This window comes from Arachis duranensis, chromosome 4 (genome assembly GCF_000817695.3).
Source record: "Arachis duranensis cultivar V14167 chromosome 4, aradu.V14167.gnm2.J7QH, whole genome shotgun sequence".
In the NCBI taxonomy this organism is placed as follows: Eukaryota; Viridiplantae; Streptophyta; class Magnoliopsida; order Fabales; family Fabaceae; genus Arachis; species Arachis duranensis.
The window spans coordinates 60,573,685-60,591,871 of NC_029775.3; the positions used below are offsets into that span (position 1 = coordinate 60,573,685).

The window sequence follows — 18,187 nt, forward strand, 5'->3', positions numbered from 1 at the left end:
ATAAGCCGTCAGTTGTCCAAACTCGAACAATCCCCGGCAACGGCGCCAAAAACAGGAGTTTGAAGCTCGTCACAGTCATTTAATCATTGAATCCTACTCAGAATACCACAGACAAGGTTTAGCCCTTCTGGATTCTCTTGAATGCCGCCATCAGTTCTAGCTTATACCACGAAGATTCCGATTAAAGAATCCAAGAGATATCTACTTAATCTAAGGTAGAACGGAGGTGGTTGTCAGGCACACGTTCATAGTTGAGAATGATGATGAGTGTCATGGATCATCACATTCATCCAGTTTAAGAACAAGTAATATCTTGGAATGGAAGCAAACATGATTGAATGAAAAATAGTAGTAATTGCATTAATCCATCAAGACACAGCAGAGCTCCTCACCCCCAACCATGGGGTTTAGAGACTCATTCCGTGGAAAGTACACAAAGAAACGTGTAAAGTGTCATGAGGTACAGATACAATGTCAAAAGATCCTATTAATAGTAAACTAGTAACCTAGGGTATACAGAAATGAGTAAATGATGTAAAAATCCACTTCTGGGTCCACTTATTGTGTGCTTGGGCTGAGCAATGAAGCATTTTCGTGTAGAGACTTTTTCTGGAGTTAAACGCCAGCTTTTATGCCAGTTTGGGCGTTTAACTCCAAATTTTATGCCAGTTGCAGCGTTAAACGCTGGAAATTCTGAGGCTGATTTGCCACGCCGGTTTGGGCCATCAAATCTCGGGCAAAGTATGGACTATCATATATTGCTGGAAAGCCCAGGATGTCTACTTTCCAATTCCGTTGAGATCGCGCCAATTGGGCTTCTATAGCTCCAGAAAATCTACTTCGAGTGCAGGGAGGTCAGAATCCAACAGCATCAATTTCAGTCTCTGAATCAGATTTTTGCTCAGGACCCTCAATTTCAGCCAGAAAATACCTGAAATCACAGAAAAACACACAAACTCATAGTAAAGTCCAGAAATGTGAATTTTAGCTAAAAACTAATAAAAATATACTAAAAACTAACTAAATCATACTAAAAACATACTAAAAACAATGCCAAAAAGCGTACAAATTATCCGCTCATCAGGGCCAATCATGAAAAGAAAATTACCTCAGGTTGGGTTGCCTCCCAACAAAGCGCTTTTTTTAGCATTGCTAGCTCGACGATCGCTTTTCTAGTTGAGGTCATATTTCTATTTGGGGACTTCCCCCATGCTGCCCAAGTAGTGCTTGAGTCTCTGCCCATTCACAGTGAATGTCCTCTTTGAGCTTTCTTCCATGATTTCTATGTGTCCATATGGTGAGACTTTTGTAACTAGAAAGGGTCTAGACCATCTTGATTTGAGTTTCCCAGGAAAGAGTTTCAGTCTGGAGTTGTAGAGAAGCACATATTGTCCTTCTTCGAAACTTCTTGGTGCCAGTTTGAGATCATGTCTACTTTTTGGTTTTTCCTTATAGATCATGGTATTTTCATAGGCTTAAAACCTAAACTCTTCCAGTTCTTGCAGCTGCAATATCCTCTTTTCACCAGCAGCAGTGCTGTCCAGGTTCAGTATCTTAAGAGCCCAAGGGCTTTGTGCTCCAGCTCTAATGGCAAGTGACAGGCCTTTCCGTATACCAGTTTATATGGGGACATCCCAATTGGTGTTTTGAAGGCTGTCCTGTATGCCCAAAGAGCATCATCTAACTTCTTCGCCCAGTCCTTTCTTGATATCCCCACAGTTTTTTCCAAGTTCCTTTTCAACTCTCGGTTGGATATCTCTGTTTGCCCACTTGTTTGGGGGTGATAAGGTGTGGCAACCTTATGCTTCACCCTGTATCTTAGGAGTAGGGTCTCCAATGGTCTATTGTAGAAATGGCTCCCTCCATCACTGATGAGGGCTCATGGGACTCCAAATCTGGTGAAGATATTCTTTCTAAGAAATTTTATGACTACCTTGTTGTCATTTGTTGGGGTTGCCACGGCCTCCACCCACTTAGATACATGGTCCACTGCCACCAAGATATACTTGTCCGAATATGAGGTTGGGAATGGTCCCATAAAGTCGATCCCCCACACATCTAACAGTTCAAGTTCTAGAATGTATTGCTGTGGCATCTCATTTTTCTTAGGCAGATTGCCAGCACTTTGGCACTCATTGCAGCTCCTCACCAGTTTCTTAGCATCCTTAAAAATAGTGAGCCAGAAGAACCCACATTGCAGTACTTTTGCTGCGGTTCTTTCTCCTCCAAAATGACCTCCATAGCTAGCGCTATGACAACTCCACAGGACCTCTCGTCCTTCTTCTTTTGAGATGCACCTCCTAAGGATTCCAGCTGAGCATTTTTTGAAGAGATAGGGTTCATCCCAAATGAAATACTTAGCATCATTGATGAGTTTTCTTCTTTGATGTTTGTTAATCCCAGGGGGTAGATCACCGGCTTCCTTAGAATTGGCAATATCTGCAAACCAGGGTGCTTTGTGAACCAACATTAACTGCTCATCTGGGAAAAACACATTTACATTTGTATCATGTGTAGCATCTTTCTCACAAGGGATTCTGGATAGATGATCTGCTACCTTATTCTCCACACCTTTTTTGCCTCTAATCTCAATGTTGAATTCCTGCAACAATAAGATCCATCTTATTAGTCTTGGTTTTGACTCCTGTTTGGCAAATAGATATTTGAGTGCTGTGTGATCAGTGAAAAAATTAACTTTAGAGCCAATGAGGTAGGATCTAAATTTGTCAAATGTAAAAACTATTGCCAGTAACTCCTTTTCGGTGGTGGTATAATTTCGTTGAGTGTCATTAAAGACCTTGCTGGCATAGTATATGACATGCCCCAAATTTTCTTTTCTCTGCCTTAACACTACCCCAACTGCAAAATCGGATGCATCACACATCAGTTCGAATGGTAGATTCCAATCAGGTGGAGTGATGATATGAGCAGAGGTTAGCCTCTTTTTTAAGTTCTCAAATGCAAGCATGAACTTCTCATTAAAGATGAATAGTGTATCAGACATAAGGAGATTTCTTAAGGGCTTGGCTATCTTTGAAAAATCTTTAATAAACCTTCTGTAGAAGCCAGCATGCTCAAAAAAGCTCTTAATTGCCTTGACATCACTTGGTGGAGGTAATTTTTCAATTAGCTCCACCTTAGCTCTGTCTACCTTAATGCCTTGGTTAGAAATTTTATGGCCAAGGACTATTCCATCTGTCACCATGAAGTGACATTTTTTCCAATTTAAGACCAAATTGGTCTCTTGGCATCTTTTTAATACCAAGGCAAGATGGTTTAGGCAATGAGGAAAGGAGTCTCTGAATACTGAAAAGTCATCCATGAAAACTTCAATGAACTTTTCTATCATATCCGAGAAGATGGAAAGCATGCAGCGTTGAAAAGTTGCAGGTGCGTTACATAGCCCAAATGGCATGCGCCTGTAGGCAAACACTCTATATGGGCAGAGGTGAATGATGTTTTCTCTTGGTCTCTTGGATCAACCACTCTTTGGTTATATCATGAATGACCATATAGAAAACAATAATATGCATGTCCTGCAAGTCTTTCCAGCATCTAATCCATGAAGGGAAGTGGGAAATGATATTTTCTTGTGGCTTCATTGAGCTTTCTGTAGTCATTACACATCCTCCATCCTGTGACGGTTCTTGTAGGGATTAGCTCATTTCTTTCATTGGGTACCACAGTGATTCCTCCTTTCCTGGAGACCACTTGGACTGGACTGACCCATGGGCTATCCGAAATTGGTTAGATTACTCCTCCATTGCACAGTTTCAAGACTTCTTTCTATACTACTTCCTTCATAACTGGATTCAACCTCCTTTGTGGCTGAATGAAGGGTTTGGCATCCTCTTCCAATAGTATCTTATGCATGCATATGGCTGAACTGATTCCCTTCAAGTCAGCAAGTGTCCATCCAATGGCATCCTTATGTTTTTGTAAGACTTGAAGCAACTTTTCCTCTTGTTCTTGGCTGAGGGCTGAATTTATAATCATTGGATAACTTTTATTCTCTCCTAAGTATGCATACTTGAGAGCGGGCGGCAGTGCCTTTAGCTCAAGTTTGGGTACTTCTTTTCTTTCATCCTTCCTTTCTAGTGTGCCTTGAACATGCATTTCAGTGGCTGCAGCCTCTTCGCTTGATACTAATTCCTCTTCTTCTGTTAACTCCTCAAGTTCTTCTTCAAGAGTTTCTTGCACCACAGCTTCCACCGAGTCCAGCCTCATACATTCTCCCAATAAGTCATGTCGGTAACTCATGGCCTTGAACACATTGAATATCATTTTCTTCTCATGTAGTCTAAGGACAAGTTCACCCTTTTGGACATCAATGATGGCTCCGGAGGTGGCCAAGAATGCCCTTTCCAAGATGATAGAGGTCTTGGCTCCTTCCTCCATGTCCAATACTACAAAGTCTGCTGGGAAGATGAAGTCTCCCACCTTTACCAATAAGTCTTTTACGATTCCGTGAGGAAACTTGAATGATCGATCTGCTAGTTGCAGAGCCATTCTTGTTGGTTTAGCCTCCTCAATCTTCATTTTCCTCATCATTGCTAAGGACATCAGATTTATGCTAGCTCCTAAGTCACATAAAGCCTTCTCTATTGTGATTTCCCCTATGATACAAGGGATTTGGAAGCTCCCAGGATCCTTCAATTTCTGGGGCAATTTATGCTAGATGATGGCACTGCATTCTTCGGTGAGCACTACAGTCTCATTGTTTTTCCAGCTTCTCTTCTTGGTCATCAACTCCTTCAAGAACTTGGCGTAGAGTGGCATTTGCTGGGGTATGGAGCTTTTGAGAGGCATGGTTTGAGTGCTTCTCCCTCTTGATGTGACTTAGGAGTGGAGAATCGAGTTTCCTCTTGTCCCTTTTCTTCTTCATCCGCATTCTTCTCTAACGGGTTCTTATGGGCTTCTCTCAATTCCTTCCCACTTCTGAGGGTGATAGCCTGACACTCCTTCCTTGGAGTCGAATTGGTGTTGCTGTGAGTAATGTGACCAGGGGCTTGCTTGAATAGGTAGCCAATTTGTGTTTCAAGTTTCTTGATGGCAGCATCTTGATTTTGCATATTGGATCGCACCTCTTCCCGAAAAACTTTACTGTCTTGAATTTCCTTACAGATGCTTTCAAGTATAGCCTCAATCTTGGAAAGTCTATCTTCGGTTAGTGATGGTGGGTTGAGATTAGGTGGTTGAGAAGGGTGGTTAGGTGGGTGTTGATAGGATCTCTATGAGGTATATTGGTGAGTTGCATTGTTGTTGGGATTGTAGTTGTGGTGTCTCTGGTCTTGGCCTTGGTCTTGCTGATTTCCCCACCCAAAGTTAGGGTGATTTCTCTATCCAACATTGTATGTTTTGGAGTATGGATCATGGATTTGTCTGGGTGAGTTCCCAACATAATTGGCTTGTTCCTAGTCACCTTCTTCTCCTATATTCACTCCTTCTTGAGCTGGTGATAAAGTGATGACTGCTGCAACTTGGTTTTCTTCCACCTTCTTGGTGAGATCTGCTAGCTACTTGATGATCATCTTATTTTGAGCCAACAATGCATCCATGTGGTTTAGCTCCATTACTCCTCGAGTGTTGCTTCTTTCCGAAGCATAGAAGTAGTCATTCTCAGCTACAGTTTCAATGACATCTATGGCTTCTTCAATGATTTTCTTCTTGTTTAGAGAGCCTCCTGATGAATGGTCTACAGCCTTCTTTGACTCATAAGAAAGACCTTCATAGAAAATGTGAAGTTGAACCCACTCATTGAACATGTCCGGTGGGCATCTTCTTGTTAAGTCCTTGAACCTCTCCCATGCCTCATAGAGAGTCTCACCATCTTGTTGCCTAAAACTTTGCACCTCAGCTCTCAGCCTGTTAATTCTCTGAGGAGGGTAGAATCTTGCCAAAAACTTGTTCACCACGTCTTCCCAATTTGTTAAGCTCTCATTCGGGAAGGATTCAAGCCACTTAAATGCTTTGTCCCTGAGTGAAAATGGGAACAAAAGTAGCCTATAGACATCCGGATGGACTCCATTAGACTTCACAGTGTCACATATTCTCAGGAAGGTGGTTAGATGTTGATTGGTGTCTTCTTGGGCACTTCCTCCAAATGAGCAGTTGTTCTGAACAAGGGTGATGAGCTGGGGTTTTAATTGTTGGCATGTATGGTGGGCTTTTGGATACTATTTCCACAGTTTCCTGGATTTGGATTGATGTAAGAGCCTAGAACTCTCCTCTCTTACCCAGCATGATTTGCAGGGCCTTCTCTGGCATGGTTGTGAGCTTCTCCTTCATGATTATTTTCCAAATTCTCCTCCATGTTTGTTTCAAAATACTCTTCCTCTTCCTCAGCACCAACAACTTTTTTCCCTCTTGCTTCCCTCCTTAATCTATGGAGGGTCCTCTCAGGTTCTGAATCAAAGGAAGTTGAAGCTCTGCCTCTTCTCCCTGTCATACAACTAACAGAGCATACAATAAGAGATAAAATGAAGTGATTATTCTTGTTAGAGTGATTGTTAGTGTGAGTGGTGCAAATTATCAAACAGTTAGTGGGTTAGTGAGCAGAATTGTAAATAACAATCAAGGAAAAAAGAATAACAATGGGTGAGGGGATGGGGAAGAACTTAAAGAAACTGAAGGTAAATGACTAGAGAAAATAAACAAACAAAATAAAAATGCTCAATCTAATGAAATTCCAACTTAATCATTGTTGATACAAAATCAATCCCCAGCAACGGCGCCATAAACTTGATGCACGAAAACTTGTCTCTCAACAAATTTCCCTTTGGCAAGTATACCGAATTGTCGTCAAGTAAAAACTCACAATAGAGTGAGATCGAATCCCACAGGGATTGATTAGTCAAGTAATTTTAGTCAGAAAAATATGCTAGTTGAGTTAAATAGAGTGTAATTGCAGCAAGGCAATTACGGCATAAATAGCAGCATTGACCAAGAGGATGGAGGCCAACCAAGCCTTAGTTATTCAAGACCAAACTCCTCAACAAGAAAGAAATGCATCAAAATCTGAAGGTGACTGGGAGCAAGTTAATTATGTGCATAATTCATCTAGAACACCATATGACCCACACTCTAAGACATACAACCCAGGTTGGAAGAGCCACCCAAACTTTGGGTGGGGAAATCAACAAAATCACAACCAAGACCACAACAAGCCTTATCCATCAAATCAACAAACCCACAACCCCAACCATCAAACAGGGAACCATAGACTTTACCATAACTCACAAAACCACTCATACCATAACAACCAACCCATACACAACAACCTCAATCAAGACGCACCATGCTCAACCATGCAATCATGTGAAACCAAGAGCAACTTTGAAAGGATGGAGGCTGCAATAGCACAACTTTCATCCCAGATTTCAGGGGCAGTCTCCTCCCTCATGGACAGACAAGCACAAACTGACAGAAGGATAGATGCTAATCAAGAGGAATACAGGTTAAATCTGAAAAATCAAGGTGCAGCAATCTCAAAGTTGGAAGCATAAGTAGGGATTCTTTCTAAACAAATCCCACTTTTAACTCACACATTTTTCAGCGATACCATGGCTAACCCAAGAGAGGAATGCAAAGTCATAACTCTAAGAAGTGGGAAGGTTGTAGAGGAAGGAGCCCCAAGTAAAGATAATCATGAAGAGGTTGCACCAAAACATGGTAAAGAGGATGAAGGAGAGATCCCAGCTTTGCCTCCACCAAAGCCAGTTTTGAAGCCTTATGTACCAAAGGCACCATACCCTCAAAGATTGAGAAAAGATGGGAAGGATGGCCAGTTCTCTAAGTTCCTAGAGATCTTCAAGAAGCTCCAAATCAATATACTATTTGCTAAGGCATTAGAACAAATGCCACTCTATGCCAAGTTCTTGAAGGAGCTTATAACCAAAAAGAGGAACTGAGGAGCAAAAGAAACCAAAGTTTTGACTGAAGAGTGCAGCGCCATCATACAGAAGAAGTTACCTCAAAAGCTGAAAGACCTAGGGAGTTTTCAAATTCCCTGCATCATAGGGGACATCACTATTGAGAAAGCTTTGTGTGATTTGGGAGCTAACATAAATCTAATGTCCCTGACCATGATGAGAAGAATGAAGATTGAGGAAGCCAAGCCAACAAGAATGGCACTCCAATTGGCTTACAGAACATTTAAGTTTCCACATGGGGTAGTGGAAGATTTGCTAGTGAAAGTGGGAGAGTTCATTTTCCCTGCTGATTTTGTTGTGCTGGACATGGAAGAAGAAGTCAACACATCAATTATCCTAGGAAGGCCATTTCTAGCCACTGTTGGAGCCATCATTGATGTACAAAAAGGGGAACTAGTCTTGAGATTGCATGAAGAGAAAATGGTCTTCAATGTCTTTAAAGTAATGAGTTACCCCAAGGAACCCATAGAAGAATGCGTGATGGTAGATACCATGGAACAGATAATCCAAGAAGTCATGGGAGAAGAACAATGTGAAGAAAACAGTGAGCTAGAGCAAGAACCACCAGATGGAAAACTACCACAAACAACCATGAGGAGCTTGACCATGCCAACTATTACATACAACAAAGATGTAGAGCCACCATAACTAGAGCTGAAAGCTTTACCACCTAGCTTGAAGTATGCATATCTAGGTGCCAATAACACTTACCCAGTAATCATAAATTCAAGTCTGAGAAAGGAGCAAGAAGAGGAACTTATCCAAGTGCTGAGACAACATAAGGATGCCATAGGCTGGACACTTTCAGATTTAAAGGGGTTTAGTCCTTCAATGTGCATGCATAAAATCCTGCTTGAAGTGGATGCCAAACCCTCAAGACAACAACAAAGGATGCTGAACCCAACTATGAATGAAGTGGTTCAGAAAGAAGTTTTGAAATTGTGGCAAGCAAGGGTGATCTACCCCATCTCGGATAGCCCTTGGGTATGCCTGGTGCAAGTAGTTCCTAAGAAAAGGGGATCACTGTTGTGGCAAATGAGAAGAATGAATTGATACCCACAAGAACGGTAACCGGATGGCGTATGTGCATTGACTACCGGAAGCTTAATGAAGCCACCCGGAAGGATCACTTTCCCCTACCATTCATGGACCAGATGCTTGAAAGACTAGCAGGACATAAGTATTATTGTTTCCTAGATGGATACTCGGGCTACAACCAAATTGTTGTAGACCCCAAGGATCAGGAAAAACTTCATTTACTTGTCCATATGGTGTATTTGCTTATAGGAGAATGCCCTTTGGATTGTGCAATGCACCTACAACATTCCAAAGGTGCATGCTCTCCATTTTTTTGGATATGATTGAGAAGTTCATAGAGGTATTCATGGATGACTTCTCTGTGTTTGGGGACTCATATTCTAATTACCTATACCATCTTTCTCTTGTGCTAAAAATGTGTCAAGAAACCAGCCTTGTTTTGAACTGGGAGAAGTGCCATTTTATGGTGACTGAAGGGGTGGTTCTTGGTCACAAGATTTCAAAAGATCGCATAGAAGTAGATAGAACAAAAGTGGAAGTAATTGAAAGATTACCTCCACCTTGCAATGTCAAAACAATCAGAAGCTTTTTGGGACATGCTGGGTTTTATAGGAGGTTTATTAAAGACTTTTCAAAGATTGCAAAACCCCTTAGCAACCTACTTGTCTCAAATATTCCTTTTGTCTTTGATAGAGAATGCATGGTAGCCTTTGATGAACTTAAAAAGAGACTATCCTCTGCACCTATCATAGCACCACGAAGTTGGGATCTTCCCTTTGAGCTAATGTGTGATACATCTGATTTTGTTGTTGGTGCTGTCCTAGGACAGAGGAAAGACAAGCTAGTACATGTAATCTACTACGCTAGCAAGGTCCTTAATGAGAATTAAAGGAACTATACCACCACAGAGAAAGAACTTTTAGCCATAGTTTTTGCTTTTGATAAGTTTAGATCATATCTTATTGGCTCAAAAGTAATTGTGTTCACTGATCATGTAGCACTCAAGTACTTGCTTACCAAACAAGAATCTAAGCCTAGACTGACAAGGTGGATCTTGCTACTCCAAGAATTTGATATTGAGATTAAAGATAGGAGCGGAGCAGAAAACAAAGTAGCTGACCACCTCTCAATGATTCCACAAGAAAAAGAAATGCAGCAAGTTGCAGTAAATGAAATCTTTCCTGATGAACAATTGATGATGATTCAAGTAGCCCCTTGGTTCGCAGACATAGCTAACTTCAAGGCTATTAGGGAGTTACCAACAAATATCAACAAGCACATGAGGAGGAAGCTAATCAAGGATGCCAAACACTACATCTAGGATGACCCCTATTTGTTCAAAAAGTGTACTGATGGTGTCCTAAGAAGGTGTATATCCCATGAAGAAGGGCAAGAAGTGTTATGGCACTGCCATGGATCAGCATATAGAGGTCACTTCAGTGGAGAAAGGACAGCAGCAAAGGTGCTCCAATCCGGATTTTACTGGCTGACAGTGTTTAAAGATGCCAAGGAAATGATGTCAAGGTGTGATGAATGTCAAAGGGCTGGTAATCTAACCAAGAAGAATGAGATGACACAGCAATATATACTAGAGCTGGAACTATTTGATGTATGGGGAATAAATTTCATGGGACCCTTCCCAACCTCCTACTCAAATAGCTACATATTAGTGACAGTTGATTATGTTTCAAGATGGGTAGAGGCCATAGCTACTGCAGCAAATGACAACAAGGTTGTGATAAGCTTCTTAAGAAGGAACATCTTCAGCAGATTAGTGATGGGGGGTCACACTTCTGCAACAAACAATTGGAAGCAGTCCTTCTCATATATGGAGTAAAACACAAAGTGGCAACTCCATACCACCCACAAACCAACGGGCAAGCCGAGATCTCCAACAGAGAGCTGAAACGAATACTTGAAAAAACTGTTGGAAGCTCACAAAAGGACTGGTCTAGGAAGCTAGACGATGCTCTATGGGCCTACAGGACAGCTTTCAAGACCCCCATTGGGATGTCACCAAACCAACTAGTATTTGGCAAGGCTTGCCACTTACCAGTTGAACTAGAGCACAGAGCTTTCTGGGCTCTAAACCTACTCAATTTTGATGAGAAGGCTGCTGGAGAAAAGAGATTAACGCAACTCAATGAACTAGAAGAGTTTAGAAATCAAGCATATGAGAATACAAAACGGTGGCATGACCAAAAGATAACAAGAAGTGAGTTCACTGAAGGACAAAAGGTGTTACTCTACAACTCAAGACTCAAGTTCTTCCCTGGAAAACTTAAGTCTCAATGGTCAGGACCTTTCACCATGCTCAAGGTGTTCCCCTATGGTCATGCGGAGCTCATGGAAGACAAGACTCAGATAACTTTTTCTATCAATGGCCATAGACTCAAACACTACTTGGGAGGCTCATTGGAGGAGTAGAGAGTGAGGTATAAGCTCAGCTAAAGATGAAGGAATGTCAAGCTAATGACAATAAAGAAGCGCTAGTTGGGAGGCACCCCAACACTTTATCCTTTTGATTTAATTGCTTTCTTAGAAGTAGTTTAAATTCTGTGATTGTTTCAATCTTTTTAATTAGGATTAGTTTATAATTTTAAGATTAGGAAGTTTGCTATTTGCTTTGATAGTAGATCATTTTTACACTCTTTTATTTATTTCTATTTGGGATTTGCAACTTGATGAATGCATGACTAATGATGAGTAAATGGGTTGAGGACTAGCTAAAGTGCTAAGTTTGGTGTGGCCTCTCACCCACTTAATCTAGGCTTACTCACAATTGAAAGAATGATTTTAAAGAGTAAGCCCAGAGATTAAGTTTGGTGTGGCCACCACCAATAATCACACAGCAACCCAATTCACCCAAGCTGAAAGCACTTAATACTTTGGATAATAAATAAACATGAGTTAATGAGTTCAATGGAGTTGGAATCGAAAGAAAATGAAAGGATTAATGTTGCTCCACTCTTATAAACACATTAAATTCACAATGACGAAACCAATTTATTAAGATGCCAAAGAATTAAGTTTGGTGTCCCAAGGGACACCCATCAGTTGCAACCCAATTCATTCTTGATGAGAAGAAATGTGAAGGGGTATTTTGTCATTACTAATGGGATCAGTTTCATTTTCAGGAGAGAAGATGCGGCCCACATGGGGAACAACTCACAAACCAAGGAAGTCAAAGTGTACTTGCACTTTGGAACACAACAAACGCAGAAGACACAATGAGGAAAAGAGTTGGCACCTCTTCCCACGCTAGGCGCCACATCCCAAAGTGGGAAACATTTAATCCCTTTTATTTCCCACCTTCGAACAACAACTATTTACCCACTATAGAAGCCTCACTCCCCATCCCCCTCTACTTCAACAACCCCTACAACACTTACCTTTGCATATCCTCTCATCTTCTACTATCCCCTGCTTTCTTCCTTCTTTTCTTGATTGGGACAATCAAGTCCTAAGTTTGGTGTTGGAGTAAAACCTTGTTTTACCTTCTTTTTCTTTCGAACCCCCTATTTTTTTTCACACTCTCCTAACCTAATGTCACCACCAAAAAGCTCAGCCTCAAAGAAAAGAAGAACAAAGGAATCAACCTCTGGATCCTCAAGCTCTTTCAACACCTACAAGTTCCTCTCTGCATTCAACCAAAATCAGTTTTATGGTTGGGTGAGTGAGAAGAAAATCATCCCAGAAGTTGGATTTTAACTAGGGAGGAATGAACACGTCGAGATCAACATTGAGATTGAGCAAAGGGGTTGGTCACTTCTATGCAACCCACCAAAGGAAGTGGTTGAAAGCTTGGTGAGGAAGTTTTATGCCAATGTTGTACCTCAACCAGGGCAACAATATGGCTATATTAGCTATGTGAGGGGGAAATCCATTGACTACAGCCCCTCTAGAATAGAGAGAATGCCAATGGTGAAGAGGACAAGGAGCTATGAAGAGAGAATGAAGCAACAAGACCCTGAGTTTGAGGAGATTTTGAGCGAAATATGTGTGATGAATGTGCAGTGGATCAACGACAAGGATGGGATACCCAACCAACTGAGGAGAAGAGATTTGAGCCCCCAAGCTAGATGGTGTCTAGAGTTTGTGAGGAGATCCCTAATCCCTACATCCAACACTTCAGAGGTGATGAAGGAGAGAGCTGTGCTCATCTACAGCATCATGAGAGGAGAGAACATCAATGTGGGGGAGAAGATTGCCAACAACATCAACAAAGTGCTGAAAAGTACCACTGACAACACAAGGTTGGCATTCTCTAGCATCATACAGAGGCTGTGTGATGAGGCTGGAGTTGAAAAGAGTATCGATGAAGTGCTTGTGAAGCAGGACAAGTTCATCACTGCCAAGAAGATGGCAAAAGTGGTGGCTGTCCACCCACTCAACAGGGCTAGAGAAAGAAGAGCCCATGCTCATGAACCACAACAACAACAAATAGAGGGAGAGACAGAAGAGCAACCTCAATTCCTAGCACTTCAACCACCACCACACCACCAATATCAACAATTTTCAGAAGGTTTCAATTGGGAGCAACTGCAAGGAGATGTACACCAAATGAGGGGAGATCTACACCATTTGAGGGAAGATGTCAACCAATTCAAGGAGGCTCAGCAACAATAATGGAGCAGAGTCAACCAAAACGTTCAACAACTCCAAGAGAATTAGGAACAAATGAGGAAGGAGCAGCAAGTACAATTTGATTGGGGAGAAGTGCGAAGTGCACTAGACAAAATAGGAGAGCAAGGCAAGTGGCAATAGAGGACCTTGGCCGAATTCAGGCATCTCTATGATGCCAGGACATTATCCAGGAGACAATATGACATCAAAACACACAAGCGAAGCTGAATCACTTGTGTAACGCTGTTGCCGCTCTAAACCCAGGATACCCAACTTTCATGCAAGGGATGGAAGAGCTAAGTGCAAGACAAGAGGAAATTTTAGCCAAACATAAGGAAGATGAGAAGAACTACATGAGGAGGCTAGGATTTTGGAAGCCCAAGGATGCCAAGGCTCAAGAAGGTTCCTCCAAGCCAGATGAAGGTGGCTTATCCCCTCCCAAGAAGAAGGACAAAGGGAAGGGGCCAATGAACTGAAGATGAAGCTGCTCAAGGTTGTTGAGCCCCATGGTTGACACTTTCCAAATTTCTGCACTATGTTTAAGTTTGCTTTATTTACTCTTTGAATAATCATGCTAGGATAGTTTATGTTTTATGCTTAGTTTTCTTTTTCTGTTTAAAGTCTTTATGAGTTTTTCTTTAACAAGAAAGAAAATGCAATGTATTTCAAGTCTTCATTTCAATTAAATAAAAGTAGAACTTGTCTCCATAAGAGTTGCTGTGAGTTGTGCAAAAATAATAAGAGAGACCAAGGCCAAGAGGGATTATCAAACAAACAAAGAAACAAAAAGTTAAGTGTAGAACCTTAGATGAACTAAAAAGAAAATGAGTCATGGAGAGAACTAGTCCTAGAAGGTATAACAAAGGGAAGGCTAAGGGGTGTTCCTTGAATATCCATAAAACCAAGAGGTAGTAAGCAATAAAGACCTAAGGCTCTGAGCATCAACTACTGGATAGAAAAGAAAAAGAAACATTAAAAAGCTAAAAAAGTAGTAATCCTAGTAGATGCTCGTGGTGAAGATGTGTCAAGAATAAACCTGGGCAAGTAAATTCTTAGGGGTGTCTCAACACCTAGTACCCTAAAACCAACTGGTTTGGGAGTGCTAATTGAAAGCCTAATTAAAGGGTTATCTTGAGACAAAACACTTAAAGTCATGGTCTAGAAAGCAAAATAACCTTTACTACTTCAAGGTGACAATCAATAGAAAGGACCCCTAAAGCCTATACCAGAGTGAACCCTCAAGGATCCAAGAGTTTTCCATGACAATTAAAACATTCATACATGTGTTAGACAGTTAGTTTTACTCTTAGTTGTATTGTAGTCTTTTAAAGCCAAGGCCTCAATATATAAAAGTTTACTCACATTGATTTGCTTGGGACAAGCAAAACTTAAGTTTGGTGTTATGATGACTTGCATCATCTACCCTTCTTTCTTGCATAAAGAAGACTATAAAAGAGCACAAATCTGATTTGATCATTACAATTCATGCACTATTTGATGAATATTATGGTACACTACTTTGAGATGAGATGTGCTGAATTGCAAGTGAAAAAGGTATCAAAAATGGGTAGAAGATAAGCAAGGAGCTGGGCGTGTAAAACTGGCGTGTCACTTGAGGGCAAATGCCACAAAAATGCGCTGGCATGGCATGCCAGGAACTAAGCGTGGCATGCCAGTACTAAATTCCAGAAGGTAGATTTAAGCATGCATGTGGGCGTGGCACGCTGGGGACTGGGCGTGGCACGCTAGTAATAGATTCCAAAGAGCAAAAAGAGGAGACACAAGAAGGGCGTGGCACGCCAGGCTGGGCGTGGCACGCTGGATCCATCAACTACTATAGGCATGCCACTTGAAGTCGAAGGCGTGGCACGCCAGCTCCAGAAAGTCACTTTGGCATGCCACTTGAAGACCTAGGCGTGGCATGCCAAGCTTGAAGAGTGAACAAATACATGGACGTGCCACTTGAAGTCGAAGACGTGGCACGCCATCCTCTCAACCTCACTTAGACGTGCCACTTGAGCAACCGGGCGTGGCACGCCAATGCATAAGACAACACAAGCAAGAACTGGGCATGCCACTTGGTGTCGAAGGCGTGGCACGCCAGTTCCAAAAACTCACGTTGGCATGCCACTTGAATGCCAAGGCGTGACACGCCAACCCCTAGAACAAGACAAGATCATGGGCATGGCACACCAACCTGCAGGCGTGGCACGCTGGTATAATTTTCCAGAAAGGGTGGAAGAGGCCAATTACATGGGGCGTGCCACTTGAGCTCGAAGGCATGGCATGCCATTCACTATTCCTCACATAGGCATGCTGGTGCGGTATTTATAACCCACACTTACTAACCGGCAAGTGTATCGGGTCGTAGCAAGTAATACCTTACGTGAGTAAGGGTCGATCACACGAGGATTGATGGATTAAGCAATAGTTATTGAGTGATAAGCTTAGTTAGGCAAGCAGAAATTGGTTTTGAGATGTTCAAAAGGTTTAAGTGTAAATTCAGAATATCAAAGACAGGCAGATAAATAAGTTGGGAATAAAATATTTGAGAAAACAGTTAAAGTTTCATAGTTATCTATTTTTCCAAATTTATTTTCTTACTAACTATTTTAATCATGCAAGATTTAATTTCATGGAAAATTATATATGACTAAACCCTAATTCCTTAGACCTTCCTAGTCTCCTCTAAAATTCATTAATTGCCAATTCCTTGGTCAATTAATTCCAATTAGAGGGTGATGATCAATTTCTAGTTTATATGCCAAAAGAATTCTAATTATCCAAAAATAAAGGGATTATATGTCACGTATCCCGTTAAATACAAACAATTAGAATGTAGGAGAATATGTTTTCAAGTTGTTGTTTAAGTAAAGAGCTTTTCCAAGTTTTACAAGAACTCAATTAGAACATGGGTCATACTTTCGTTCCACACATATTCATAAAATAAAGAGCGAAAACAATTATTGAAATATAAATATAAACATGGATTAAATTAGAAAGATCAAACGAATAAATCCATACAAATAGACAGAGCTCCTAACCTTAACAATGGAGGATTAGCTGCTCATGATTGAGAGGAAAAATAAGGATTCAGGTAACAATATCTGTATCCTTGTCTAAATGTACAGAGTTTCTATTTATTACTAATCCTAATAATTTAAAATCTAATATCTAAAACTAAAAATAATATCTTTTCCTAAAAGATAAGATTTGAATTTAAATTTGAATTAATTAACAGATTTTCAGTTGATGGGTGGGAACCACTTGATTTGTCCATTCTGCAGCTTTTAATCTGTGTTTTCTGGGCTTCGAAACTGGGTTAAAACAGCCCAGAATTTGCCTCCAGCGTCATTTGTATTTTTGCAGATCGCTGATGCCAGGGCATCTAGGCCAGTTTCACTGACCTTTTCTTTACTGTTTTAGGGTAGTTTCATGCATTTTCCTAGTGAATAAGGCAAGTTTTGGGTGAAAATACACTTACACCTTCATTTAAGCAACTATTGTGAATTTTGCATGATTTCATGAGATTTTTGCCAGAATTGCAAGAGAATTTGATGATGCATAATCTCATGACTTTAGCTAGAGCTTTGATGCACTTTAATTGCTTGATTTCAGGACAAATGAAGCATGGAAGAACTACGTTAGCATTCATGTTAACTTAGTTAACGTGACTACTAACGTGGATGGCAAAGAGCTTGCAACGTTAATGAGAAAAGTGATCACCAATAACGCCTGCGAAGCCATTCATAGCTTACGTTAAGAGCCACGTTAACTAAGTTAACGTGGTACTTAACGTAGAAGAAAAAGAGGACTCCACGTTAACGAGAAACATGAACTCCAATAACGTTTCTCCTCAACGTTAGTGGTAAAAGTGAACACCACTAACGTTGGGAAACTAGGCAATGCCCCACGTTAAGAGTCACGTTAACTTAGTTAACGTGGACTCTAACGTGGAAGAGGATCAACAACGCCAACGTTAGTGACACTCACTTTTGTCACTAACGTTGGATCATTACCATTGCCTACGTTAACTCTCACGTTGAGATTGTTAACGTGAGAGTTAACGTGGAGTTGAATTCAAAGAACCAACGTTAGTGACACTCACTTTTGTTACTAACGTTAGGAGATGGCTTCATTACTACGTTAAGAGCCACGTTAACTTTGTTAACGTGGGTTCTAACGTAGAGACTTAAGGCAATAGGAGCGTTAGTGACAAAGGTGAGTGTCACTAACTCTCTCGAAGGTGATAGAGACCCACGTTAAGAGCTACGTTAACCAAGCTAACGTGAGATCTAACGTAGGGGCAAGAGGCAAGCAACGTTAATGAGAAAAGTGATTCCCATTAACGTTTGCGAAAAGGGGCACAAGCCAACGTTAATGGGAAAAGTGAGTCCCATTAACGTTGGCCAAGGATTGAGTAAGAAACGTTAGTATTCACATTAAGGTTTCTAACGTTGGAATTAACGTGGGTATATAAGGGTGGAATGTTAGTGGAAAAAGTGAATGCCACTAACGTTTTCGCACTCAAAATATTACCCAACGTTAATCTTACTAAATGCCCAAGCCTAATTCATATTTCTCTGCAAGCT

General features: G+C 41.0%; 1 protein-coding gene and 1 non-coding gene across 2 annotated transcripts; both read left to right on the top strand.

Annotated features, from left to right (window-relative positions):
• The first annotated feature begins 5,765 nt into the window (after window positions 1-5,765).
• On the top strand, window positions 5,766-5,867 carry LOC127746895 (small nucleolar RNA R71). The gene has a single exon (XR_008008707.1). It is a non-coding gene; the product is annotated as a small nucleolar RNA R71 (small nucleolar RNA).
• A 2,259-nt stretch (window positions 5,868-8,126) lies between these two features.
• LOC107484295 (uncharacterized) lies at window positions 8,127-8,579 on the top strand. The gene has a single exon (XM_016104906.1). The coding sequence runs from the start codon at window positions 8,127-8,129 to the stop codon at window positions 8,577-8,579; it is 453 nt and encodes a 150-aa protein (XP_015960392.1).
• The last annotated feature ends 9,608 nt before the right edge of the window (window positions 8,580-18,187 follow it).